Below are 27,420 nucleotides of genomic sequence, written 5' to 3'. Positions count from 1 at the left end.
TTCTAGATATAGTCCGCTGTGGTTTGGAATCTTGTGGCAGGCAGCATAGTGGTATATAGGACCTTGCAGTACTAGTCATTTCAGATGTAGCATCCCATCTCTAGTGTGTGAGCGGTGGTGGAAGATGCGTCTTATGGCAGTCATGCATTTGTGAATATTAGCTGTAGGAAGAAGCATTTATTTATTTTTATCTTTTTGTACAGCTAATGTTGTTGAGCTGTTCAGTGAATGAATTATGCCATTTTTATCCTCCTGAAGTGCAGCTTTATTTCATGGAGGATTACATACATTTTCATTGCAATAAACCTGGAATAAAATAACATTTGTACTTTTTTACCTATTTTTTTTACGCTGTAGAAGTTATAAGCAGCAAATCTGAGTATTCTGAACACTTCTGAGTATTCTGAAAACAGATTTGCAGAACTTTTTTGCAAAATAACAAAGCTTTGTGAATCTGTCCGTAAATATGCCACCGGCTTTGGATTGCGAAAATACATGCACGTGATATAGAATTTACTGGAAATGTGCGTAACAACATCTTCATGATAAAAGTAACATACAATTATATACAAATCTGCACCATAACTTTATGGTAACTGTTATAACACACACTCATGTAGAAATGTGCACAGTAGGAAACTTGATGGTAATCACATACAAAAGTGCATGCAATGAACTTTACAGTGGCTAATATTGTGCAATGTGCATATTTCCATGTGTTTATACATTATTCCAGAGTTTACAGTTACCAGATGAATGCACAATCACATAGAAATGTGCACAGTAGAAAACTTTATGGTAACTGTAATGATGCAGCATCACATGGAACTGTGTACAATAGTAATTTACAGTAACTGGAATAACGCCCAATCATGTACAAATGCAGGGCATTAACCTTTACAGTGATCAGTGACTGGAGTAATGCACAATCATGTCCTGAATAGGGTTTTCAGTAACTGGAATAAAACCGAATTACCTGAAGATATGCACAATATTAACCTTCATGATAACTGGAATAATGCATAGTTGTGAACAAACAATTGCATGATATTAAACTGTTAGTAACAGTTTATCCAGAATGTTTGTCTAGACTACTGCTTGGCCCACTGAGAGAGCAGTGTGTCCTGTTCCATGAGGAGGGGAAGGGGTGGACGAGAGAGGGTGGTGCCCTTTAACAGGAACTACACTCACTCGCCAAGGATTTTCTACCTTGACTAATCACTGAATGTAAGGGCCACCAATGTTGGAAGACACCTAAAGGTGCTCTAGATTTTAACCTCAAAAGATTTAAGGTATATGTAGCCTGAATGGACCTTAAAGTGGACCCAAATTATAAATACAAGATTTCAGAAATAAAATGTATTTTCTAAATTATAATAATAAATCGCAGCCTTTTTTCAGCTGCATGATGACAAATATAAAATATTTTACATTTATTGGAGGAACCCCTCCCTTCCTTTCAAATTGCCAGGATTTTTCCTGCAAACTGGTGGAGTAGATGGTGTTTGGCAATGGAGGAATTGCTAATGGCTGCCCCCAGTATAACCCTAGCTATGAAAAGAGAAGGGTGAAAAGCATGCACTGAACTGCTCATAGGCTTGAAGGAGTGTTTATTTATCTTTGTATATGTCAGAGTGGTGCAACTAAATATTTTGAATTAAAAAAAAATGTTTAGTTTTGGGTCCGCTTTAACTCTTGCACAGGACAGAAGGAAAACATAGAGAAATGCACCCTTTGTGTATTTAGAGAGTTTAGCCTAATTCCCCTCATCTGTGACTAATCACTATTGTAATTTGAACTCTCAGCTGTATCAGCTCAGGAAACTTGGCAGTCTCAGCAGAGCAGATAATTTGTAAACACAGGATGTTAACCCTATGTCTGCTTCAATGAAAACAGGAATTATACAGTAGACAAACTGCTGATTTATCGCAGGATTTCTATCAGCTGTAACAAATAAATGTTTTTTTAAAGGTTGTTATGCTGTTGCTTATCTTTCAGAGCAGAGAGGAAGTCCTGAGTTCAGGGCTTTAAATTTCTTCTGCTTCCTAGTGGAGGGACAAACTTCTCTCTGTCAGAGTCCATTTTCTATCAGTCTCTTGGCCAGGTCACAAAATACTGGAGAGTGGTGTCTTAGAAATGTAAGCAATAGTTGGACACATTTGCATAAAGCTCGGCAAGATATTGCTATTGAAATTCTAAGCGGTTTGTTGACAGCTGAAACCTGTTGTTCTTCAAGTGTTATAGCCTCATTACATTGGCCAGCATAGCGAGTATCTGTGAACCGCCACCATTTCATAGCACAGAAGTCGAGGTGTTAACTAAGCATTCTAATGGCTGTCATGCCTTTCTGAATCCACAAATTAAAAACTGGCACCATAGAGCACCCAGATGGCTTTCATTCCTTCATTGGCAATACAGAGGAGGAAACACAGCAGAAAACCTACCAAAAATATTTACCGTCGTTATTTTGGGTGTAATTTGGACAATGCTTTTTCATTTAGATGGATGTCATAGCATATTGTTGGTATGATTACACGGTCGCGCCTGTGGGCCTGCAAAAGGGGAGATTCTGCAAGAAACGGCTTAATAAATGTCGCAATATAGCCATCTCGTTGAGAAGACAGTCATTATCAGAGACACAGTCCTCTAAAGAGATGTCTGTATTGCTGTATGTAATGTTCCACTGATGTGAATAATGAAATGGATAGCTAATAGAATATTTGGTTAGAGAGACGTTAAGTTAGTGGAGCATGAATGATAATCTGCTTGTTTTGAGGTCACCGTGGCACTTGCAGAATGTTAATCATGTGCCAGTCTATCAGAATTTACCTTGGGCATTATGGCCATGTTAGAAAATGTTATGAGATCCCTGAAACTAATAGTGAAAAAAAAATGCATTTATTCGCCTTATGAAAACCTATTTTAAATTGCCAATAGCCTTGTTTCCCAGTACAGCTAATTTCCTGGGATTGATTGTTATAGCACGACTTCAGGCAGACGAAATACACTATTTGTGAAATGGCTTATTTGTCAAAATGTTTTTATTCTGTCCGTTCAGTCCTGTGGTTTAGCCTGCCCAAGAACACAGCTTGTGTGTATTATGCTGGTTATGCAAATTGTTTAAAACACATTATGTAATTTGCGTAATTTCTGGTAAATAATGTATGTACGTTATCTGCGCATGTAAATTTTAATGTTTTTTAGTGACTACACCGCATAGAGTCTTAAAAACACATTTACTTACCGTACATACTTGCATATAAGCTGACCCATGTATAAGCCGAGGTACCCACTTTTCCCTCTGAAACCAGGAAAATAATGATTGACTCATGTTTAAGGCCCCCTCCCCAGTATAGCCCCCTCTACAGTAGCCAGCTGTGCTCCCAGTACAAGTCAGCCCCCCTACCTATAGCCAGATGTGCCCCAAGGATGATACAGCTGTGTCTCAAGACACCACTAGTTGGCATCATAGATATGAGACACAGCGATTGTCACACAGGAAGAATCCCTGATCACTGCACTGCACACTCTGCTCCACGAGCCAGGGGACACAGATAGTCTTGAGCAGTGCACTCTGCACACCATGTTGCAGGGGATGGGGGCACAGACACAGCAGGGAACCAACAGGATCACTAGTGCAAGATACTTATGCTCCTCTGCCGGTAACAAAAGCTGCTTCACCATCCGTTCTGCTCTATTGACTTGAACATAAACCGAGGGGGTAACGGTTCAGCACATTTTTTGTGTCAGGCTTATATGCGAGTATATACAGTAAGTAAAGCTTTTTACAACGAGCAAACACTAACTAAATCATTTATACATAAATATTGTAAAAATTAAGCAATTTGTTTTTATTACATTATTTTCATTGGAGTTCCTCTTTAAGGCAAAATTGACTTTATAGATGTCCTATTTGTGCACAAATTAGTGCAACTATGACATGTAATAAATGTTTCTTCTGCCAAAATGCACGTGCACGCGCCCGTTTTAATGCCTTAATGGGGTGGCTTCACACTGAATGAGCTTGGTTTTGCAATGCATTTTTCTATTCTCCAAAATTCAAGGTCTGTGATGTAAACTTTGTGGATATGTTTCCACATGTGCAATGTGATTGTGATCCAATTTGCCCATTTGCAAATGTAAGACCGGCTGCCTTTTTGGAGTATAGAAAGTTTAAGGACACAGGAAAATCTCTTAGCAAATCGCAATGCTAATTGTTTGCTGCACTGTGTTCCTTTTCCCTGTCGTCAATTGCAAATGCAGTCGCGCTGTACAGGCAGACCAAGCGTGCAATATTCGGGTGTGGTGTGAATAGAAAAAAATTGTGGTTGTATTATAGCAAGTTTGCAAAACCAATCACGATTTTCAGTGTCAAATCATCCTAAAAACTTCCTTAAAACGTTTTTAAAGAGACACTGAAGCGAAAAAAATTAAAATATATGATATAGTGAATTGGTTGTGTACTATGAATAATTACTAGAAGATTAGCAGCAAAGAAAATATTCTCATACTTTTATTTTCAGGTATATAGTGTTTTTTCTAACATTGCATCATTCTATAATATGTGCACATTACACAACATTCAGCATTCAAAATGAGTCTTTCAGAGCAGTCTGTGAAGTAATGACCTCTCCTCTAGCAGAGGAAAAGTAAATAGTCCAGGAACAGTTGAGATAATAAAAGTCAGTTAACAGCCCTCTCCACCACTAACTTAGTTGGAGAGCTTAATGGCTTGTTTGCATAGAGATAACTGGAGTTTATCAACTCTTCCTGTACTGGAAATAATTACACTGATGTATCTGATCTTAATGTTTTATTTCTTAGCTGTGCTACACATACAAATCATAATATCATAATTTTTTTTTTCGCTTCAGTGTCTCTTTAAATACAGCTAAATTCCTGAAATACAGCTAAATTCCTGTATTTGCATATAGGTTTCTACAGGCAGTGATGCAGTGTGATGCAATCAGGCTTTGCTGCCTTGCACATTTTTTGTCACTCCAATAGTGGGGATTTGATTGCAAGATGGTAGATCAGAATAATCTTGCCAGTGTGTTGCTAACGCACAGTGTTCTCCCCAGAATTTTTTTCCAGCCGGGTGGCATGAAAAAGTAGCCGGGTGGGTCGGCACGGGGAAATTTGGCGGCGTGCGTAAGTTACCAGAGCACGCTATGCTGCACTACCGCAGCCTAGCGTACGCTCGTCTCTCTATCGCTGTCCACTTTTACCATTTAGTTTCCAGTTGCATTGGTTGTGGGGTATTGCAGATAGTGTGCAGGGGCCACATATAATCAATTTATTATAGGAAATGTCCAAGGAGTTAAACAAAGATCTACTTACCAAGGGGGCATTCTCCAGCCCCTGGCAGCAGTCTTGTGCCCTCGCCGCAGCTTCGGTGTCCCGGTATCTCCTCCGTTTCAGATGGCAACCCTGTCTGTCTGGCATCTACTGCACCTGCGCAGAACGCTGACACCAGGTGCAGTAGATGCCGACCTGGCGAAGTCGGTATCTCCAACGGGGAGGATCCCGGGATGCCAGAGCTCAGGCGAGGGCGCAGGATGGCTGCCAGGGACTGTAGGAAGTAAACCTTTGTTTACTAACTCCTAGGACACTTCCTTTAATATATTATAATCATTATATGTAGCCCTTGCACACTATCTGCAATATCACATGACGCCCAATTTACCCTCCCAGCAGCCCCCTCCCCCCGGCGATATCATGCACATCAACCCATATCCATGGTCAGTGAACATAACAGCCTGCAGATTGCGTATACAGTATATATAATCACAGTCCGCATATAGTATTTGATCACAGCCCGCATATAGTATTTGATCACAGCCCACATATAGAGTTTGATCACAGCCCGCACATAAAATTTGATCACAGCCCGCACATAAAATTTGATCACAGCCCGCACATAAAATTTGATCACAGCCCGCACATAAAATTTGATCACAGCCCGCACATAAAATTTGATCACAGCCCGCACATAAAATTTGATCACAGCCCGCACATAAAATTTGATCACAGCCCGCACATAAAATTTGATCACAGCCCGCACATAAAATTTGATCACAGCCCGCACATAGAATTTGATCACAGCCCGCACATAGCAGCCCGCACATAACATTTGATTCAGCTTCAAGCCGACAGTGAGCTGTGTGCATACCTGTCTCCCCGTCTCTGCACAGCTCACAGACACACGGCTCTGCAGTCGGCGGCCAGCGCGACATCTCGCGCTTCCCGGTGAGCTGGTGCTGTGATTGGCTCAGCGCATAAGAGCCAATCACAGCACCAGCTCGCCGGAAAGCGCGAGATCTCGGAAGCAGGAGAGAAGCAGCGCATCCTGACAGCCGAGCACTCGTTAGCGGCGAGCGCTGCTCACGGTGACAGGGACACAGCGTCACAGTGACAACGGGGCATGCAATCTCACCAGCCGGGCGGTAATTAAATTTACCCGGGCGCTCCGCCCGGCTGATTGATCCTAGGGAGAACACTGAACTCACATGTCCAATCAGCACACAAGGGGAGGGGCTTTGCCCTGGCTGTGTTGCTGAACTGAAGAGAAACAGAGAGGAGGGCACAGGAGTAGTAATGCAGAATGTACTGTGTGATTTGGCTATCTTACATAGTTACATAATTACAGTTATTTCGGTTGAAAAAAGAAATACGTCCATCGAGTTCATCCACAAAACAAAGTACAACACCAGCCTGCTCCCTCACATATCCCTGTTGACCCAGAGGAAGGCGAAAAACCCTTACAAGGCATGGTCCAATTAGCCCTAAAAGGGAAAAAATTCCTTCCGGGCTCCAGATGGCAATCAAATAAAATCCCTGAATCAACATCACTGGGCATTACCTAGTAATTGTAGCCATGGATGTCTTTCAACGCAAGGAAAGAATCTAAGCCCCCTTTAAATGCCGGTATAGAATTTGACATATCTACTTCCTGTGGCAATGCATTCCACATCTTAGTCACTCGTACTGTAAAGAACCCTTTCCTAAATAAATGGCTAAAACGTTTTTCCTCCATCCGCAGATCATGTCCTCTAGGCCTTTGAGAAGGCCTAGGGACAAAAAGCTCATCCACAAGCTTTTATATTGCCCTCTGATGTATTTATACATGTTAATTAGATCCCCTCTAAGGCATCTTTTCTCTAGACTAAATAAACCCAGTTTATTTAACCTTTCTTGGGAAGTGAGACCTTCCATCCCTCGCCTTAGTTACAGTAATGGCTAGATATAATTAGAAATATAGTGGCAGGTAAGAAATGTTATATTTACTGGATTTCAGCCATATATTTATCTTCTCTTATCCACTGTTAAACAATCATTGGAAACTCTAGTGAGCCCTTTTTCAGCTATTCTAAGTGTCTGTTGCAATAAATGTTCTATTTCTTTGTACCGTTCTGTTTTAGGTTGAATCTTTATCATGGATCTCCTCGAGCACTCCTGCATCCATCTTTTAAGGATCTGACTGAATGTAAGTTTAATGTGATTAAATGCAATTTTTGCTCCTCCTTCATTGATCATAGTGGAAGGTCAGTAGATTTGCTAGTCATGTTCTCTCACTTCTTTCTCATCCTGTTTGACACAGGTAACATTATTTGGTATTTGTCAAATGGGCACATGTGGCTCCTGTACAAATCGGGCGCCGCCATTAATTACCATATGAAATAACGGCAAGCCGGCGCCAAAGTGAAAATACGTGCACCCCGCAGTGCCCAATATTTACCAATTTTGTGGAGGTTTTGCCTTTTTTTGGTGTGGTTTTGACACCCACCATATTTACTGTATGCTGGTGGGGTTAAAGGTTAGGTGTCAGGACTGGGGTATGCCTGGAAGGGAGGGTTAAAGTGGAACAGTAGTGAAATAGATGTATTCATTTATAGATTATTTAGTCAGTGTTTGCCCATTGTAAAATCTTAGTTCTCCCTGATTTACATTCTATAATTTATCATGGTGATGACTTCTTTAGTTCTGCCAGGTGATCTGTACAGAATATTTCTTACTGAGAGTTCTCTGCACAGAGGGAGATTTTGCTTGCTTGGCAGTTGGAAAAGGCTGTAATTTCCCACAATGCAAGGAGGTTTACAGATAGCAAACTGTCAGGACCTTGGTCATCTGTGGTGTGAGAGTAGGGTTAGGTTTAGCTATAGTAAAATATCAGTAAGATTTCCCAATATTTTACTATGGAAAATGAACACTGTAAATAGTAGATTATCGGTACTATCGGCAGTTTACCTGCACCCATTTTTCCCTGGCGCCTATAATTTGGATGTTTGAAACAATATTGCTAATAAAGCTGTATACTGCAGTGAATATCTGGTAGAACCACTTTCTTGTGTGTAACTTTGGGAGGCATATGAATCCCCCTGCATGTGGCTGGTCCTCAAAATCATGTTATGATAGTGTGTATTTATTTAGCACTGACATCTTCTGCAGGTTTTTACATAGTCTATATATAGTCATGTCACTAGCTGTCCCTCAGAGGAACTCGCAATCGATTCCCTACCATATTCAGTCATTTTCATAAGTTCCTAATGTAGTCTAAAGACCTTTTTTTTGGGGGGGGGGGGGGAGTGGTGGTGGTGGGTTTGGGGGACATCAATTAACCTACCTGTATGTTTAGGGGATGTGGAAGGAAACCAGAGTACCCTGAAATCCACACAGACACAGAAAGAACATACAAACTCTGAGCGGATAGTACCCTGGCTGTCTTATTGACTGGTGGTATTCCGCAGCGTTTGAGTGATTTGGGTACGGCATGTAAAAAAACCCTAGGGATTATCGCACCTGTTGTTTTTTAAAGTGACCCTTTAGTGACTTGCTACCTCTCTATAGACAATTAGTAGCATAGTATACAACCTTACTACCTTTGCCGGCTTACATCTGGCTGCTCTTGATATAGAGGCTCTATTGAGTTTGTGATTGCCTGGTTACGAAAACCTAGCCAACCCTCACTCCTGCCTTTCCTCCATGTTTATAACATTATTCTCATCATGTTTTATGAGACCTTCAATGGGCCTTCACCCCTCTCCATATCCTCCCCAGACATCCCTCTCCAGACTCAGAGACTCTCATAGGCCTGGTGCAAACCAAAAACCGCTAGCAGATCCGCAAAATGTTAGCAGATTTTGAAACGCTTTTTCTTATTTTTCTGTAGCGTTTCAGCTAGCATTTTACGGTTTTGTGAAGCGTTTTTGGTGTAGTAGATTTCATGTATTGTTACAGTAAAGCTGTTACTGAACAGCTACTGTAACAAAAAACGCCTGGCAAACCGCTCTGAAGTGCCGTTTTTCAGAGCGGTTTGCGTTTTTCCTATACTTAACATTGAGGCAGAAATGCCTCCGCAATCCAAAATCTGCAGCAGCCCGGGAGTATGCGTTTCTGCAAAACGCCTCCCGCTCTGGTGTGCACCAGCCCATTGAAATACATTACCCAAGCGTATCCGCAGCCGCAAGCGGATCGCAAAACACAGCTGAACCGCTCTGGTGTGCACTAGGCCATAGGCCTGGTGCACACCAAAACCCGCTAGCAGATCAGCAAAATGCTGACAGATTTGGAAACGCTTTTTCTTATTTTTCTGTAGCGTTTCACCTAGCATTTTGCGGTTTTGGGAAGCGTTTTTGGTGTAGTAGATTTCATATATTGTTACAGTAAAGCTGTTACTAATCTGCAGCATCCCGGGAGTATGCGTTTCTGCAAAACGCCTCCCGCTCTGGTGTGCACCAGCCCATTGAAATACATTACCCTAGCGTTTCCACATCCGCAATCGGATCTGAGAAGGTTGCCGAACCGCTCTGATGTGCACTAGGCCATAGTGTGTATGTCAGCCTGACTGTGAGGGGACAGGCCAGAGACACACATGAAAGATACTGTAAATGCTCTTAATGTTATTTTATATGCACACCAATACAAAGTAAGTAGATTCCACTAATGCTATACCTTATCACCTGTGAGCTCATATATCATGTTTGTAGGCAGTCATAAACGGTTCCTTCCTGTGTCTCCCTGATTTGGCTGCCCTAGTTGTTATTTTTGCTGTTTATTCTGATTAAATGCATAAATGCATACTAATCCTCATAAGCCTCATCATTTCTTTCCTGACTGTTGTTTTAGAATAGAAGCGTATGAACAGTTTATCATTTTTTTTTCTACATTTGTTTCTTGCTCCACACCCATTCTACACAGAGCATATCTGAAATAAAATAACATCTGTAGCTCACAATCACAAACAAATCAAGTTAACAAAGTTTAAGGCTGTGATCCTCCTACAGCGGAAAAAAATTAAAAAAACATTTTTATGCTCGGTTTCCAGCATTGCAAAATCGACAGTGAACGGATCGTATATTAGAAATAGGATCCGTTCACAACTGTCAGTCTGCAATGGATTTGTTGGGGTAAGTGGACTGCACTTTTCTGCTATCTGGGATTTTCCCACAGGCAGAAGGCTTTTCCATGTATCCTATGGTTGAAACTTATCCACCCTGGGCTCCCGAAGCAGGTTACTTTGGCACATGGCACTCAGCACCTAACGTTGAAGCTGGGCGGCGTCATAACAGCAATGCTATGATGCGCGCCCCGCACAACAGTAATTCAGGGATCCGATGATCGCCAGACCCCAAATTACACCTCCTGCCGAGTTGCTACAGAGAGAGGGAATGGTATTTAACGTTGCCAGGGAGTTTAGCGGCAGCAGGGAGAGCTGTCATTCAGCTCGTCCTGCGCCCAACTCGCTGGCAGCCATACTATCTGTACGCTGGGCTTCAGCCTCACTACAACAGACCATTGGAGTGATTACTATGCTGTCCCCTCCCTGGCTGTTCATGATCTGGCTGCAAGTGGAAACCCAGCCTAATGCTCCGTACACACGCTCGACCACCATCACCTGAAAGGAACGTGGAATGACAGGACAGCCAAGAATTATTAAAGAAAAAGTGTTCCGATGGTAAAGGAGTGTGATTATCATCCTTTTGGACCGTTCTGTCCTGGCAGATAGGTTCGGCCGTTAGTTGTTTGTATCAAACGATGACAAATGATCACTCTATACTGCTCACTTGTGGCTATTTACGCACTTTCGGGTCCTCATTTTTTTTAAAGAATTGACAGATCGTTGTTGAATTCAAACATGTTCAGACATTGTTGGATTGTCACAAAAAATCAGGAATCACTTGTTTTATAACTACGGGGATCGAGCACTTGTACGGAACTTTAAAGGATACCAGAGCTGAAGTAAATAGGAAAAACAGGGGGAGAAGACATGTAGTGGAAGCTGTCCTACATCACACGCTCTGCGCATGACATAGTGGTGATGTCATGTGCAGAGGGCTCCTGGCCGTTGACGCGCAATGTAGGAAGTGCGCAGTCGGGCCAGCGCCTGCGCATTAATGCCAGATCCGGCCGACCTGCAAGAAGCTGCCGGGGGACAGAGGAGAACAGGGCAGGGGATTGGTGGGCATCAGGACAGCTTCCACTACATCTACATCTAAAGTTTGAAGCCAACATTTTGGAACCCACGTAGTATCCCTTTATCAAGGCAATATATGATCTAGGGCCATATCCGGCCTGAGTACGCTGTTACTTCCTCTCCTTCTCCCCTCCCTCCCTGCAGAGTTGCGAGCAGGCAGTTACGGGAGGACTTAAAACTCACCTGATTACCAATTCCTGCGGCTTGTCTCCATGGCAACAGGGTGTCACATGACACGACATCCTGACGTTGTCATGTGACACCATGGAGACTCAACGTGGGAATCGGCGATCAGGTGAGTTATAAGTTCCCCCGCAACCGCCCGCTTGTGACTCTGCGGGGAGGAATGGGGAAGGAGAGAGGAGGGTTACTATTTAAGGAATGCCTCCCGGGCCACGCAAACTTTGCCCAGCCCTGCTCTAGGCAATTATCTGTCTCCTGCACGCTAGATAAAAATGCTTTATTAGCAAGTCCGGTTGTAGTCACCTCTAAGCTCTCACGCTAAGTAATGTGCTCTGAGTGAGCGAGTGAGTGAGCTTCCACTACATGCCTGCTCCTCCCTGTTTTTCCAATTTACTTCAGCTCTGGTATCCTTTAAGTAGAAGTGAATTTGGTACTTCCCAATCCCCCTTTGCTTCCCAGGTATTGTCTTCTGTTTATTACAGGTGTATCCACTGTTTTAATTATAGAAGGAATACTTTATGAGATTCTGGTGATGAAGAGTAAAGTGTTTAGACAAAATAAACACTCATAGTAGAATCTAGATAGCACTTCCCCATAGACTGATCTAAAAAAAGCTAGTAAAAAAAAAAGAAGAAGAAAGAATAGAAAGCAGGAGGGATAACACACATATTGCAATGTGTGCATCAGAATTTCAGAATGAAATGAAGACAATTTACAACCAGAGCTGTTGAGTTGTTACAAACGTTATCTGACCTCAGACACCTTAGTTTATCCTCTGACTCCAATTCCTCTGTTTCCCTGTTGTCAATATAATACTTTCTATGTTGATTGAAAGAATGTAACATAAAAGACATTTCTTCTCTGTTACTTAGCAGTTTTAAAGAGATGATTATGAAAAGACCTATCCGGTTAAATAATATTAAAATAAACACACTACCTGATCCAGGGGAGGACTGGGACCTTTTAGCCTGGGGGGAAAACAAAACCTAGAGGCCCTTTTACAGCAGCCCCAGCCCAAATGTACCGGATATCTATCTTGTGTACAAATATACAGTGGGTTGCAAAAGTATTTGGCCCCCTTGACGGTTTCCACATTTTGTCATATTACTGCCACAAACATGAATCAATTTTATTGGAATTCCACATGAAAGACCAACACAAAGTGGTGTACACGTGAAAAGTGGAATGAAAATCATACATGATTCCAAACATTTTTACAAATAAATAACTGCAAAGTGGTGTGTGCATAATTATTCGGCCCCCATTGATCTGAGTGCAGTCAGTTGCCTATAGACATTGCCTGATGAGTGCTAATGACTAAATAGAGTGCACCTGTGTGTAATCTAATGTCAGTACAAATACAGCTGCTCTGTGAGGGCCTCAGAGGTTGTCTAAGAGAATATTGGGAGCAACAACACCGTGAAGTCCAAAGAACACACAAGACAGGTCAGAATTGAATTGAGAAATTTAAAGCAGGCTTAGGCTACAAAAAGATTTCCAAAGCCTTGAACATCCCACAGAGCACTGTTCAAGCGATCATTCAGTAATGGAAGGAGTATGGCACAACTGTAAACCTACCAAGACAAGGCCATCCACCTAAACTCACAGGCCGAACAAGGAGAGCAAATGATCAGAAATGCAGTCAAGAGACCCATGGTGACTCTGGACGAGCTTCAGAGATCTACAGCTCAGGTGGGAGACTCTGTCCATAGGACAACTATTAGTCATGCACTGTACAAAGTTGGCCTTTATGGAAGAGTGGCAAGAAGAAAGGCATTGTTAACAGAAAGCATAAGAAGTCCCGTTTGCAGTTTGCCACAAGCCATGTGGGGGACACAGCAAACATGTGGAAGAAGGTGCTCTGGTCAGATGAGACCAAAATGGAACTTTTTGGCCAAAATGCAAAACGCTATGTGTGGCGGAAAACTAACACTGCACATCACTCTGAACACACCATCCCCACTGTCAAATATGGTGGTGGCAGCATCATGCCCGGGGGGTGCATCTCTTCAGCAGGGACAGGGAAGCTGGTCAGAGTTGATGGGAAGATGGATGGAGCCAAATACAGGGCAAACTTGGAAGAAAACCTCTTGAAGACTGCAAAAGACTTGAGACTGGGGTGGAGGTTCACCTTCCAGCAGGACAATGACCCTAAACATAAAGCCAGTGCAACAATGGAATGGTTTAAAACAAAACATATCTATGTGTTAGAATGGCCCAGTCAAAGTCCAGATCTAAATCCAATCGAGAATCTGTGGCAAGATCTGAAAACTGCTGTTCACAAACGCTGTCCATCTAATCTGACTGAGCTGGAGCTGTTTTGCAAAGAAGAGTGGGCAAGGATTTCAGTCTCTAGATGTGCAAAGCTGGTAGAGACATACCCTAAAAGACTGGCAGCTGTAATTGCAGCAAAAGGTGCTTCTACAAAGTATTGACTCAGGGGGCTGAATAATTACGCACACTACACTTTGCAGTTATTTATTTGTAAAAAATGTTTGGAATCATGTATGATTTTCGATCCACTTCTCACATGTACACCACTTTGTATTGGTCTTTCACGTGGAATTGCAATAAAATTGATGCATGTTTGTGGCAGTAATGTGACAAAATGTGGAAAACTTCAAGGGGGCCGAATACTTTTGCAACCCACTGTATGTAGTATAAAAATATGTAGCATAAAAACGCAATACATTTTACAGTTACATTAACTAGTTCTTGCAAAACAAACATTTTAAAATGAGGGTCGGAATACACTTTCAGGTGCTGCTTGGTGTGGGGGGGGGGTTTCATTTGGTCGCTTTCTGATGGGCGGTCGGGTTAAAAAAGCAATAAGATTGATCCTGGCTGCTGGTAGTGGTGTAATGGTGTGGGTGATATATTCTTAGCACACTTTGGCCCTTAAGTACCACCTAGGCTTTGTTTAAAGCCTACAGCCTACCTGGATGTTGTTGCTAACCATACCCATTGCTTCATGACCACAGTGCACCTGATGGCTTTTGAAGGCTAGTTCCAGCAGAATAATGCATAATGTATGTCACAAACCTCAGATCATCTAAAACTGGTTTCTTGAACATAAAGAGTTTAGTGTAATTCTATGGCCTCCATAGTCATCAGATCTCAATCTAATAGAGTACTTTAGCGTTAGGTAGATTAGTGTTAGGTGCAGCGGCAGTGAGGTTAGCGTTAGGTGCAGCAGTGACCATAGCTTTAGGTGCAGTAGCAGTGAGGCTAGCAGCGTTAGGTGCAGTGGCAGTGAGATTAGCAATAGGTGCAGCGGCAGTGAGGTTAGTGTTAGGTGAGGCAGTGACGATAGCATTAGGTGCAGCGGTGAGGCTAGTGTTAGGTGCAGCTGCAGTGAGGTTAGCGTTAGGTGCAGCAGTGACCATAGCTTTAGGTGCAGCGGCAGTGAGGCTAGCAGCGTTAGGTGCAGTGGCAGTGAGATTAGCAATAGGTGCAGCGGCAGTGAGGTTAGCGTTGGGTGCAGCAGCGACGATAGCATTAGGTGCAGCGGTGAAACTAGTGTTAGGTGCAACGGCAGTGAGATTAGCGTAAGGTACAGCGGTGGTGAGGCAGCAATGAGGTTAACGTTAGTTGCAGCGGTGGTGAGGTTAGCGTTAGGTACAGGCTAGGTACCAGATAGTCCCGCCCCCCAAGTATAGGTAGCCACAGAGCCCCACATAGAGGAAGCCAGGGAAACCCCCCAGGATAGGTACCAGAGAGCCCCCCCCCCCCCCCCCAGTATAGGTAGCCACAGAGCCCCACATAAAGACAGCCAGGGAAATCCCAGAGGATAGGTACCAGAGAGCCCCCCCCCCCCCCCAGTATAGGTAGCCACAGAGCCCCACATAAAGACAACCAGGGAAACCCCCCAGGATAGGCATCGGGGAGCCCCCCAAGTATAGGTAGCCTGTGAAGCTCCCAGGTTATGTGGTTGGAGAGAGGGAGCCCCCCAATACAGAGTTTGCAAGTGAAAGAAGGGTGATGTAACTCACCACTACAGAGTTCAAGAATACCTCCAAGGTTTGGAACGAAGCTTTGACCCGGTTTGGGGGCGGAGCTTCGCGGTAATTTTGGGGGCGGAGCTTCGCCACGATTTTGGCGGATGCACAGGTTCCCTGAAGCCAAGGTTCTCTTCCAATTCCCTCAGCACATGGCGTGTATTAGCACTGCTGCGGCCTCTCCTCTGACAGCTCCAGGCCAGGGGCGGAGTTAAGACTCCAGAGCAGCCATCCTGGACCATTCTGCATCGGGGAGGAGCTGGAGGTCTCACCCAATGCCTGGACACTGAGGAACAGCTACTGATGGGGGCGAGGCTTAGTCTGCATATCGAGCAGTCGCAACACTGCAGTTATGCTCGGCAGCCGACACCTGTGTAGATAATTAGTTCTGCCCCACCGGCCCTGAATGTGTGAGGAGGCAGCGGCCCGGGGGGCAAATGCCACCCGTCCCCCCGGGTCAGTCCGCCCCTGACCTGATCTGAAAGGCAACTCGGATCAGGTAGACTCCCTTACCACCACTCCTACTCCTTGCAATCCTCTGGTTTCTGTAAAAAAAAATGGTTGTGACACAGAGCACACTGAGGAGGAAAAGGGGCAGGGGAGGGCAGTGGAGAATCGGAGAAGAGGAGGGTAGAGGAAGGGGCACGCAGGGGCGGACTGACCCGGGGGGACGGGTGGCATTTGCCCCCCGGGCCGCTGCCTCCTCACACATTCAGGGCCGGTGGGGCAGAACTAATTATCTACACAGGTGTCGGCTGCCGAGCATAACTGCAGTGTTGCGACTGCTCGATATGCAGACTAAGCCTCGCCCCCATCAGTAGCTGTTCCTCAGTGTCCAGGCATTGGGTGAGACCTCCAGCTCCTCCCCGATGCAGAATGGTCCAGGATGGCTGCTCTGGAGTCTTAACTCCGCCCCTGGCCTGGAGCTGTCAGAGGAGAGGCCGCAGCAGTGCTAATACACGCCATGTGCTGAGGGAATTGGAAGAGAACCTTGGCTTCAGGGAACCTGTGCATCCGCCAAAATCGTGGCGAAGCTCCGCCCCCAAAATTACCGCGAAGCTCCGCCCCCAAACCGGGTCAAAGCTTCGTTCCAAACCTTGGAGGTATTCTTGAACTCTGTAGTGGTGAGTTACATCACCCTTCTTTCACTTGCAAACTCTGTATTGGGGGGCTCCCTCTCTCCAACCACATAACCTGGGAGCTTCACAGGCTACCTATACTTGGGGGGCTCCCCGATGCCTATCCTGGGGGGTTTCCCTGGTTGTCTTTATGTGGGGCTCTGTGGCTACCTATACTGGGGGGGGGGGGGGCTCTCTGGTACCTATCCTCTGGGATTTCCCTGGCTGTCTTTATGTGGGGCTCTGTGGCTACCTATACTGGGGGGGGGGGGGGGGGGGCTCTCTGGTACCTATCCTGGGGGGTTTCCCTGGCTTCCTCTATGTGGGGCTCTGTGGCTACCTATACTTGGGGGGCGGGACTATCTGGTACCTAGCCTGTACCTAACGCTAACCTCACCACCGCTGCAACTAACGTTAACCTCATTGCTGCCTCACCACCGCTGTACCTTACGCTAATCTCACTGCCGTTGCACCTAACACTAGTTTCACCGCTGCACCTAATGCTATCGTCGCTGCTGCACCCAACGCTAACCTCACTGCCGCTGCACCTATTGCTAATCTCACTGCCACTGCACCTAACGCTGCTAGCCTCACTGCCGCTGCACCTAAAGCTATGGTCACTGCTGCACCTAACGCTAACCTCACTGCAGCTGCACCTAACACTAGCCTCACCGCTGCACCTAATGCTATCGTCACTGCCTCACCTAACACTAACCTCACTGCCGCTGCACCTATTGCTAATCTCACTGCCACTGCACCTAACGCTGCTAGCCTCACTGCTACTGCACCTAAAGCTATGGTCACTGCTGCACCTAACGCTAACCTCACTGCCGCTGCACCTAACACTAATCTACCTAACGCTAAAGTACTCTATTAGATTGAGATCTGATGACTATGGAGGCCATAGAATTACACTAAACTCTTTATGTTCAAGAAACCAGTTTTAGATGATCTGAGGTTTGTGACATACATTATGCATTATTCTGCTGGAACTAGCCTTCAAAAGCCATCAGGTGCACTGTGGTCATGAAGCAATGGGTATGGTTAGCAACAACATCCAGGTAGGCTGTAGGCTTTAAACAAAGCCTAGGTGGTACTTAAGGGCCAAAGTGTGCTAAGAATATATCACCCACACCATTACACCACTACCAGCAGCCAGGATCAATCTTATTGCTTTTTTAACCCGACCGCCCATCAGAAAGCGACCAAATGAAACCCCCCCCCCACACCAAGCAGCACCTGAAAGTGTATTCCGACCCTCATTTTAAAATGTTTGTTTTGCAAGAACTAGTTAATGTAACTGTAAAATGTATTGCGTTTTTATGCTACATATTTTTATACTACATACAGTGGGTTGCAAAAGTATTCGGCCCCCTTGAAGTTTTCCACATTTTGTCACATTACTGCCACAAACATGCATCAATTTTATTGCAATTCCACGTGAAAGACCAATACAAAGTGGTGTACATGTGAGAAGTGGATCGAAAATCATACATGATTCCAAACATTTTTTACAAATAAATAACTGCAAAGTGTAGTGTGCGTAATTATTCAGCCCCCTGAGTCAATACTTTGTAGAAGCACCTTTTGCTGCAATTACAGCTGCCAGTCTTTTAGGGTATGTCTCTACCAGCTTTGCACATCTAGAGACTGAAATCCTTGCCCACTCTTCTTTGCAAAACAGCTCCAGCTCAGTCAGATTAGATGGACAGCGTTTGTGAACAGCAGTTTTCAGATCTTGCCACAGATTCTCGATTGGATTTAGATCTGGACTTTGACTGGGCCATTCTAACACATAGATATGTTTTGTTTTAAACCATTCCATTGTTGCACTGGCTTTATGTTTAGGGTCATTGTCCTGCTGGAAGGTGAACCTCCACCCCAGTCTCAAGTCTTTTGCAGTCTTCAAGAGGTTTTCTTCCAAGTTTGCCCTGTATTTGGCTCCATCCATCTTCCCATCAACTCTGACCAGCTTCCCTGTCCCTGCTGAAGAGATGCACCCCCCGGGCATGATGCTGCCACCACCATATTTGACAGTGGGGATGGTGTGTTCAGAGTGATGTGCAGTGTTAGTTTTCCGCCACACATAGCGTTTTGCATTTTGGCCAAAAAGTTCCATTTTGGTCTCATCTGACCAGAGCACCTTCTTCCACATGTTTGCTGTGTCCCCCACATGGCTTGTGGCAAACTGCAAACGGGACTTCTTATGCTTTCTGTTAACAATGCCTTTCTTCTTGCCACTCTTCCATAAAGGCCAACTTTGTACAGTGCATGACTAATAGTTGTCCTATGGACAGAGTCTCCCACCTGAGCTGTAGATCTCTGAAGCTCGTCCAGAGTCACCATGGGTCTCTTGACTGCATTTCTGATCATTTGCTCTCCTTGTTCGGCCTGTGAGTTTAGGTGGATGGCCTTGTCTTGGTAGGTTTACAGTTGTGCCATACTCCTTCCATTACTGAATGATCGCTTGAACAGTGCTCTGTGGGATGTTCAAGGCTTTGGAAATCTTTTTGTAGCCTAAGCCTGCTTTAAATTTCTCAATTCAATTCTGACCTGTCTTGTGTGTTCTTTGGACTTCACGGTGTTGTTGCTCCCAATATTCTCTTAGACAACCTCTGAGGCCCTCACAGAGCAGCTGTATTTGTACTGACATTAGATTACACACAGGTGCACTCTATTTAGTCATTAGCACTCATCAGGCAATGTCTATAGGCAACTGACTGCACTCAGATCAATGGGGGCCGAATAATTATGCACACACCACTTTGCAGTTATTTATTTGTAAAAATGTTTGGAATCATGTATGATTTTCATTCCACTTTTCACGTGTACACCACTTTGTGTTGGTCTTTCATGTGGAATTCCAATAAAATTGATTCATGTTTGTGGCAGTAATATGACAAAATGTGGAAACCGTCAAGGGGGCCAAATACTTTTGCAACCCACTGTATATTTGTACACAAGATAGATATCCGGTACATTTGGGCTGGGGCTGCTGTAAAAGGGCCTCTAGGTTTTGTTTTCCCCCCAGGCTAAAAGGTCCCAGTCCTCCCCTGGGCACAAAGAGGCGGGGAAAGGGCATCCCTCTCCTGAAAGCAACACCTCTTCCCTTAGCTGCTAACGACAAGCAAGCTTCTGGGGGGATGGCATGTCCCATTCATGGAGCACATTCTGTCTTTTTGTACATTTTAAGATAGTATCTGTGTTTTGGGAACAAAGCAAAGCTCCTGGCCAGGAAGTTGTCGCACTAACCAGTTGGCCATCCCAGTCTCTCACTGCCAACTTGAAGAAGGAGACCTCTGCATTTTATTATCATAAATTTATCAGTTTCCCCTTGCCTGTGTTTGTTACAGGTGTGCATTAAAGCTGTGTCTGCTAACTCAGTTACAGGCCTGCACAAAGCACAACCAGATTGCCGTATTTGGCCCATTATAATTAGCTGAGGCTGTAGCCAGGCACAGACAGTAATTAACATGCTGCGCCGGGCACCTAGACGAATTGTCACGGAGGGAATATCATTCAGGAAACGGCTTCAGCTTTCTCTGCTTCTGCTTAATTTGAAATAAAAATAAGCAAGGCAGCAGTACTTTCCAATTAGCATAAGTTCTTCCCAGACTCACTGCTACGCTTTTAAGTGGCTTAATGTTCTGAGCAGGCAAACAGACGTAAAGTAAACGAAATCAAGAAAACTCTGCACTGCTGAGAGGATGCTTACATATCACAGGTGTGCCTGTTTCAAAAAGGTACTATTTCCATCATGAGAAACCAGATTCCCTCTTTAGCATTTGTAATTAAAAAAGAACTGTACTGACATAAACACAATTAAATATTTATTTATAAATTATTTAGTGTTTTCCCATTGTAAAAGCTTTCCTCTCCCTGAATTACATTCTAAAATGTATCACAGGTGGTGACATACAGTATTTAGTGCTGTCAGGTGCAGCTCTGTGGGATGTTAGTATACTTTGTGTTCCAAAGTCAGTAGAAAAAATGCCTGCCTGGCCTCCCACAATGCTTTGGGAGAAGAATTCAGCCTAGGCTGTGAAATCACTGGAAGGGCAGAGCTACATACTGATATACAGCAATATGTAGATACAGGAAGTGTTTCTGATGCTGGAAGGTGTCGGCTCCTTCTGTTCCCACAGATACCACAGGACACTTAGAGGCCTTGTGGATTCCATGCCTCTATGGGTTAGATCTGTATTTAGTATACAGCCTTAGTATATCATATTTTGAGCCACTTGTAAAGACACGTTGGGACTCAGTAGAACCCTGTTTTGTGACAGCAGCCAGCAGTGGCATAGCTAAGGAGCTTTGGGCCCCAATGCAAGTTTTACATTGCCCCCCCCCCCCCCCCCCCTCCCCAGCACGCTATACATAACAATTAATACGGTGTACCAAAACCTGCTAGTTCAACCACAGAGTCAGAGGTGCAAGAAAGGGATGGGACATGGTTTGTTAAAGGGGCAGTATGGTGAATTGACTTATAATACAACCATTCAATATAACCGTTTACTAAGTGGAGCAATGTATTGAGCTTGTATTGTTGTAGAATAAAAGTCAATTACAATAGGGCATTAGCCACAATCAGTGAAGGAGTCACATCGGGAGAGAATTAGAGAAACCTTACTGACGCACAGTTAGCATATACCATTGTGGAGTAGGAGGCAGCCCTGTCAGCTGTTTGTATTTTCGTTATTCTTCCCCCTTTTGATCATCCCGGAGAGGATTGCTCCTACTTGTAACGGCACACTCGTGCAGTTTTACCGCTCATCAGAGCCGCTGTATGCAGGGCTGGCCCGCTCATGAGGCGGGGTGAAACTTTTGCCTCAGGCGGCACATTTTTAGGGGCGGCATCCGCCCGTCAGTGGGTGCGGGGAGCCGGCCGCCGAGCTGGAGGGGAAGCGGGCAGGACAGGGGTATTGGGCCTAGCGGCGGGGAGGGGGGTCGGACCCCCCCCCTCCCTAGTCTGGGTCCCCCGGCCTCTTCTCCCATCCAGCCTTAAATAGATCAGAAGCGCTACTCGTAAGAGGCAGTGGGCAGGGAGGACTCACCTCTTTCTCGATCCAGCGTGCGCTCCACTGACGTCACTTCCTGCAACGCTGCCCACTGTATTGTAAGTGGTCGGCGTTGCAGGAAGTGACGTCAGTGGAGCGCACGCTGGATCGAGCGAGGAAGAGGTGAGTCCTCCCCGCCCACTGCCTCTTACGAGGGGGGGGGGGGGGGGAGCGGCAGCAATAATTTTTTCAAAATTTGCCTCAGGCGGCAAAAAGTCTAGGGCCGGCCCTGGCTGTATGTCCCAGGGCAGTGATTTATGGGTACACACAATGCAATTTTCTGACAGATTTACTGTCAGTTCCGTTATTTCCAACATGTCTGACCTGGTTTCCAATTGATTTTCCATAGAAGTAAATGGAAAATCGATCTAAAATCAGATCGCACATGTTAGAAATAATTGATCTGACCGTGAATCTGTCAGAAAATTGCACTGTGAATACCTAGCATAAGAATCTGTGATAGTCTGTCCATCAGCTCAACTTTCTGTCCTTCATGTGCAGCAAGCAGGCAATTTATTACATTTAGAGGAAAGTCAAAACCCCTGTCTTATGCGAGTGATTATTTGTTCCATGTCAGTGTCTAGAAAGGTTTGTTTTTTAGCGATTGGCATTACAAAAGAAAACTGTAGAAATACAGTCTTGCAGCCTTAAAATAGGAACTTAAACCCAGAATAGGAACTTCATCCCAATCAGTAGTCAAAACCCCCTTTTCCCACAAGAAGTCTTTACCTTTTGTTCAATAGATCATCAGGGACATCTGTATGGTTGATATTGTGGTGAAACCCCTCCCACCTTGTGATGTCAGGGCCATGGCCCTGGCAGTTTGCTTTCTGTGAACCTCAATGCATTGTGGGAAATAACAGCTGTTTACAACTGCCAAGCAAGCCGTATCTCCCTCTGTGCATAGAACGCTCAGTAAACAAACATCCCGCAGAGATCAAATGACAGCAGGACTCAAAGATGCGGCCAGCTGTGAATTACATTTTAGAATGTAAATCGGGGAGAGGAAAGATTTTACAATGGGAAAACACTGACTAAATAATTTATAATGAATATTCTTAAAAAAAAAATAAAAAAATGTATTCATTAGGTTATTTATAGTACAGTTCTTCTTTAATCAATCATGCATTATGTTCTGGTGGAAGCAGTAACCCGTATTAAGAAATCATTGCTGGGCTTTCTTGTGTTTTTGTAGACTTCATGGCTTCTTTTAATGCACTACACAAAACCCTGGTGGCTGTGGGTCTCCATAACTTCGCTGCATACCTTATATTGCTTTTTTCATATAACAATACAGTGTACTTTTTACTGTAGTGCTTTGACTTGATCAGAACTTGAAGACAACATGTGTATATATAGTGCTAGAGACACAGAGCATTCTGTTCTCATGCGCCTCTTGCAATAATAAATACCAAGACAAAGCATAAAGCTTCCTACGCACTCTGATGCACATTTCAGCGTGAAATAGCAGCGATTAGATTCTCATTCTCAGCACCTGTAATGGTTTCTCTTGCAGTGAACAGACACATGATGCTGATTGAGAAAAGCCACATTCAGTATAATGTGAGGAAGCACAGCGGGCTGCAAGAACTCGCTCATTTACTTCCTCCAAACACCCTGGTGTCCGGATCAGAGAAGATCCCCGGCATCACGCAAGGCAGAGATGACGCAGGTAAGGTGTGGAATAATGGCAACAACAAAAAAAGAGAGAGGAAAAAAAAAGATGTATACACACTAATGCAACTATTAAAATGTTAAAGGGGAATCCAGCTAAAACTTTAAATAAAGTGTATGCTCACAGTTTCCTGGAGGTTTTCTACTTTAGCTTCTCTCTCTTACAGGACAACTGTAACTAGAGGGATACGGAGGCTGCCATACTTATTTCCTTTTAAAAAATACCATTTGCCTGGCAGCCCTGATGTTTTATTTGGCTGCAGTAGTGTCTGCATCACACCAGAAACAAGCACGCAGATAATCTTGTCAGATCTGACAATAATGCCATAAACCCCTGATATGCTGCATGCTTGTTCTGGGTCTATGGCTATGTCACGTACCTGGAGTTATGGAGACCGTTATGCTGAGGACAGCAACTCCTGCAACTTACCAACCAAAGGCCCTGAGCTGGGAACAGGGTACTCTGGTTGGCACGGGGCAGAAGTGCTCGCAGAACCAGTAGTTGGAGTAAACCGGAACTGGAGACTTCCGCAGGACGGGTCTGGTACTGCAATGACCCGTACACCAGTGTTGGTCTTGACACGCAGATCCTGTAGTCAGTAGGCAGGAGAGCAGATCCGTGAACAAGCCAGGGTCGGTAACAGAGCGGGTAGTCAGACAAGCAGGGTTCGGCAACAAAGCGGGTTCTCAGACGGGCAAGGTTCGGCAGCAGAGCGGGTAGTCGTAAGTAGCAAGGGTCAAAGCCAGAGCGGATAGTCAGACAAGCCAAGGTCAGCATGGAGCAGGATCAGGATACAGGCAGACAGAATGTCAGGTCACGGGAACCAAACTAGCTGCAATACTACAGCACAGAGGTCTGGGCTCTCCAGGCTTAAATAGGCCTTTTGGCGCGCACCGCGCAATGCGCGCACGGCGTAGCGCGTCACGCACGCACGGTGCGACGTGCTGCGCGCGCATGCGCACACACGAACGCGCGCATGCGCAAACACACGCGCGCGCCCGCGCACGCGCAAACGCGCACAAACAAGAAAGATGCATAAAACAGACATCCCTGCGCGCGCGCGCAGACGGCCCTCACACCAACGCCTTTCAGCGCTAATGCTCACGCCGCACAACGCAACACGCACTGGCGAGCACCGACAGACCACCCCGCAAGGAGGCCCGCCGGGACCCCCCAGGACGCCTGCCAGCATCCGCATGTGCCAGCCGCCTCGCCTGGACAGGTAACTGACCGTGACAATGCCCCCTCCTTACGGGCAGCCTCCGGATGCCTTTTGGGCTTGGTTTATCAGGAAACCTCTGATGGAACCTCCTTACCAATGCGGTTGCATGGACAAACGAGGCTGGTTCCCAAGAGTTGTCCTCAACTCCATAGTCTCTCCACTTGATCAAGTATTGTACACCACCATTCCTCCATCTGGAATCAAGGATATCCTCCACTTCAAATTCCTGTTCACCATCCACCATATCCGGTGGAGGTGGTACAGAGTTTTGTCCCAGAAAGAGTTCCGGTGATACCGGTTTCAATAAAGAAGCATGAAATACAGGGTGTATTCTGAACCTGCTGGGAAGTTCGAGTTCATAGGATGCTTGTCCTACTCTTCTTTTTATTTCAAAAGGTCCAATAAATTTGGGACCCAATTTCTTGGACGGACATGAGAGTTTCAGATTCCTGGTTGATAAGTACACACGATCTCCGGTTCCCAAGTCCAAGTCTCCCCTCCTGTGACAATCAGCCTTCCTCTTGAAGTTCCCTTGAGCCTGAGCCATAGATTGTTGCAGTAGTTGATTATTTTGAGCCAGCCATTTGACTAATTCTTCCGCAGCAGGAACCGGAGATTCTTTTATCATTCCAGGCAAAAATGACGGATTGTAACCGTAATTAGCAAAGAATGGGGTATGTTTAGTAGAAGAATGTACAGAATTATTATAAGCAAATTCCGCAGATGGTAACAACTGAGACCAGTTATCCTGTAATCCTGAAATGAAGCATCTGAGGTACTGTTCCAATGTCTGGTTGGTGCGTTCTGTTTGTCCGTTGGATTGGGGATGATAAGCGGATGAGAAATGCAACTGTATATTGAGTAATTGGCATAAACTTTTCCAGAATTGTGACGTGAACTGAGTCCCTCTGTCTGACACAATGTTGTTAGGAACCCCATGAAAACGTACAATCTCTCTGATGAATACTGTAGCCGTGATTCTGGCGGAAGGTAATCCCGTCATGGGAATGAAGTGCGCCATTTTTGTCAATCGATCCACCACCACAAAAATCGTATTTGAACCTTCCGCATTTGGTAATTCTACAATGAAGTCCATAGAAATTGAGTGCCATGGTCTAGGAGGAACAGGCAGAGGGTCCAACAACCCCCAAGGTTTAAGCTTCAAACCCTTACTCCGATTACACACCTGACAAGACTTGACATACTTCTCACAGTCTTTTCGTAGAGCTGGCCACCAAAAAGTGCGCTGAATTAATTCACATGTTTTTGCACTGCCAAAATGACCGGTCCACTGATGGTCATGATATAGTTTGAACACTTCCCGTCGATGATCCTCGGGCACGAAGATTCTATTCTTAAAGAGCCACAAGCCATCCTTGGCCACCAACTGTGCTTTAACTTTATCTGGTGGGTCTGAAGTATTTTGACGAAGTTGCTCTATCAGATCGGGTTGTATCAATAGAAAGTTCTGTTTAGAAAGAACAGTGTCCATTACAGGTGACGTATCATCTTCAGGAAACATGCGAGACAACGCATCTGGTTTAGTGTTCTTTGACCCAGGTCGATATGTGATATGAAACGAAAATCTTGAAAAAAAAAGTGCCCATCTCGCCTGTCTGGGGTTGAGTCTCTTTGCCGTCTTCAGGTACTCCAGGTTCCTATGATCCGTGTAAATCAGTATATCTTGGGATGCTCCTTCCAATAAATACCTCCATTCCTCTAAGGCATATTTGATAGCCAGTAACTCCCTGTCCCCCACGTCATAGTTCCTTTCCGCATCAGACAATTTCTTAGAGAAGAATGCTATGGGATGAAGTACGGCTTTTTCACCTGATCTCTGAGACAAAATTGCACCCACTGCCGAGTCCGAAGCGTCCACCTCAAGGATGTACGGTAATACTGGGTCAGGGTGTCTGAGAATGGATGCAGAAGTAAATAACTCCTTGAGCTTTTCAAAGGCACACTGGGCTTCAGCTGTCCATTTGAACGGAATGTGTTGCCGGGTGAGATTTGTAATGGGTAAGATGATGGCAGAAAAGTTCCTAATAAACTTCCTGTAGAAATTTGCAAACCCTACAAACCTTTGAACTGCTTTCCGGTTGATGGGAGCTGGCCACTGCAGAATGGCTTGGACTTTCTGTGGATCCATGGTGAACCCCTCAGCAGAAATAATGAGCCCCAAGAATTGAATTGTATGTTGTTCGAACTCACATTTCTCGGCCTTCGCATACAGACTATGCAATCGTAGTTGTTCCAGTACTTGACAGACTTGTCTCCTATGTTCTTCCAAAGATGCTGAAAAAATCAAGATGTCGTCCAAGTAAACTACTAAAAAGTGATCAATAAATTCCCTTAGTACATCATTAATAAAGTGCTGAAAAGTGGCTGGTGCATTACAAAGCCCAAAGGGCATGACCAGATACTCGTAATGACCGTAGCGTGATCTGAAGGCGGTCTTCCATTCATCTCCTTCCCTTATTCTTACTAGATTATAGGCCCCTCTGAGATCCAGCTTTGTAAAAATCTTAGCATCACGTAGTTTCTGAAATAGTTCTGGCATCAGTGGTAAAGGGTACCTGTTCTTGATCGTGACTTTGTTCAATTCCCTGTAATCGATGCAGGGTCTGAGAGTCCCATCCTTTTTCTGTACAAAGAAAATTCCAGCACCCGCAGAGGACTTTGAGGGTCGAATGA

General features: G+C 44.8%; 1 protein-coding gene across 3 annotated transcripts in view; it reads left to right on the top strand.

Annotated features, from left to right (window-relative positions):
- NPHP4 (nephrocystin 4) overlaps nt 1-27,420 on the top strand; it is a 486,557-nt gene that overhangs the window by 108,947 nt on the left and 350,190 nt on the right. For all 3 annotated transcript variants that reach the window (XM_068240494.1, XM_068240492.1, XM_068240493.1), the window contains 2 exons: nt 7,422-7,486; nt 23,346-23,501. In XM_068240494.1, the coding sequence (XP_068096595.1) occupies nt 7,422-7,486; nt 23,346-23,501 (221 nt within the window). The remainder of the gene's footprint in view (nt 1-7,421; nt 7,487-23,345; nt 23,502-27,420) is intronic.

The sequence above is a fragment of the Hyperolius riggenbachi genome, chromosome 6 (genome assembly GCF_040937935.1).
Source record: "Hyperolius riggenbachi isolate aHypRig1 chromosome 6, aHypRig1.pri, whole genome shotgun sequence".
Lineage (NCBI taxonomy): Eukaryota > Metazoa > Chordata > Amphibia > Anura > Hyperoliidae > Hyperolius > Hyperolius riggenbachi.
Note: the sequence above shows the minus strand (reverse complement) of the source record. Positions and strands in the feature narration are given on the sequence as shown.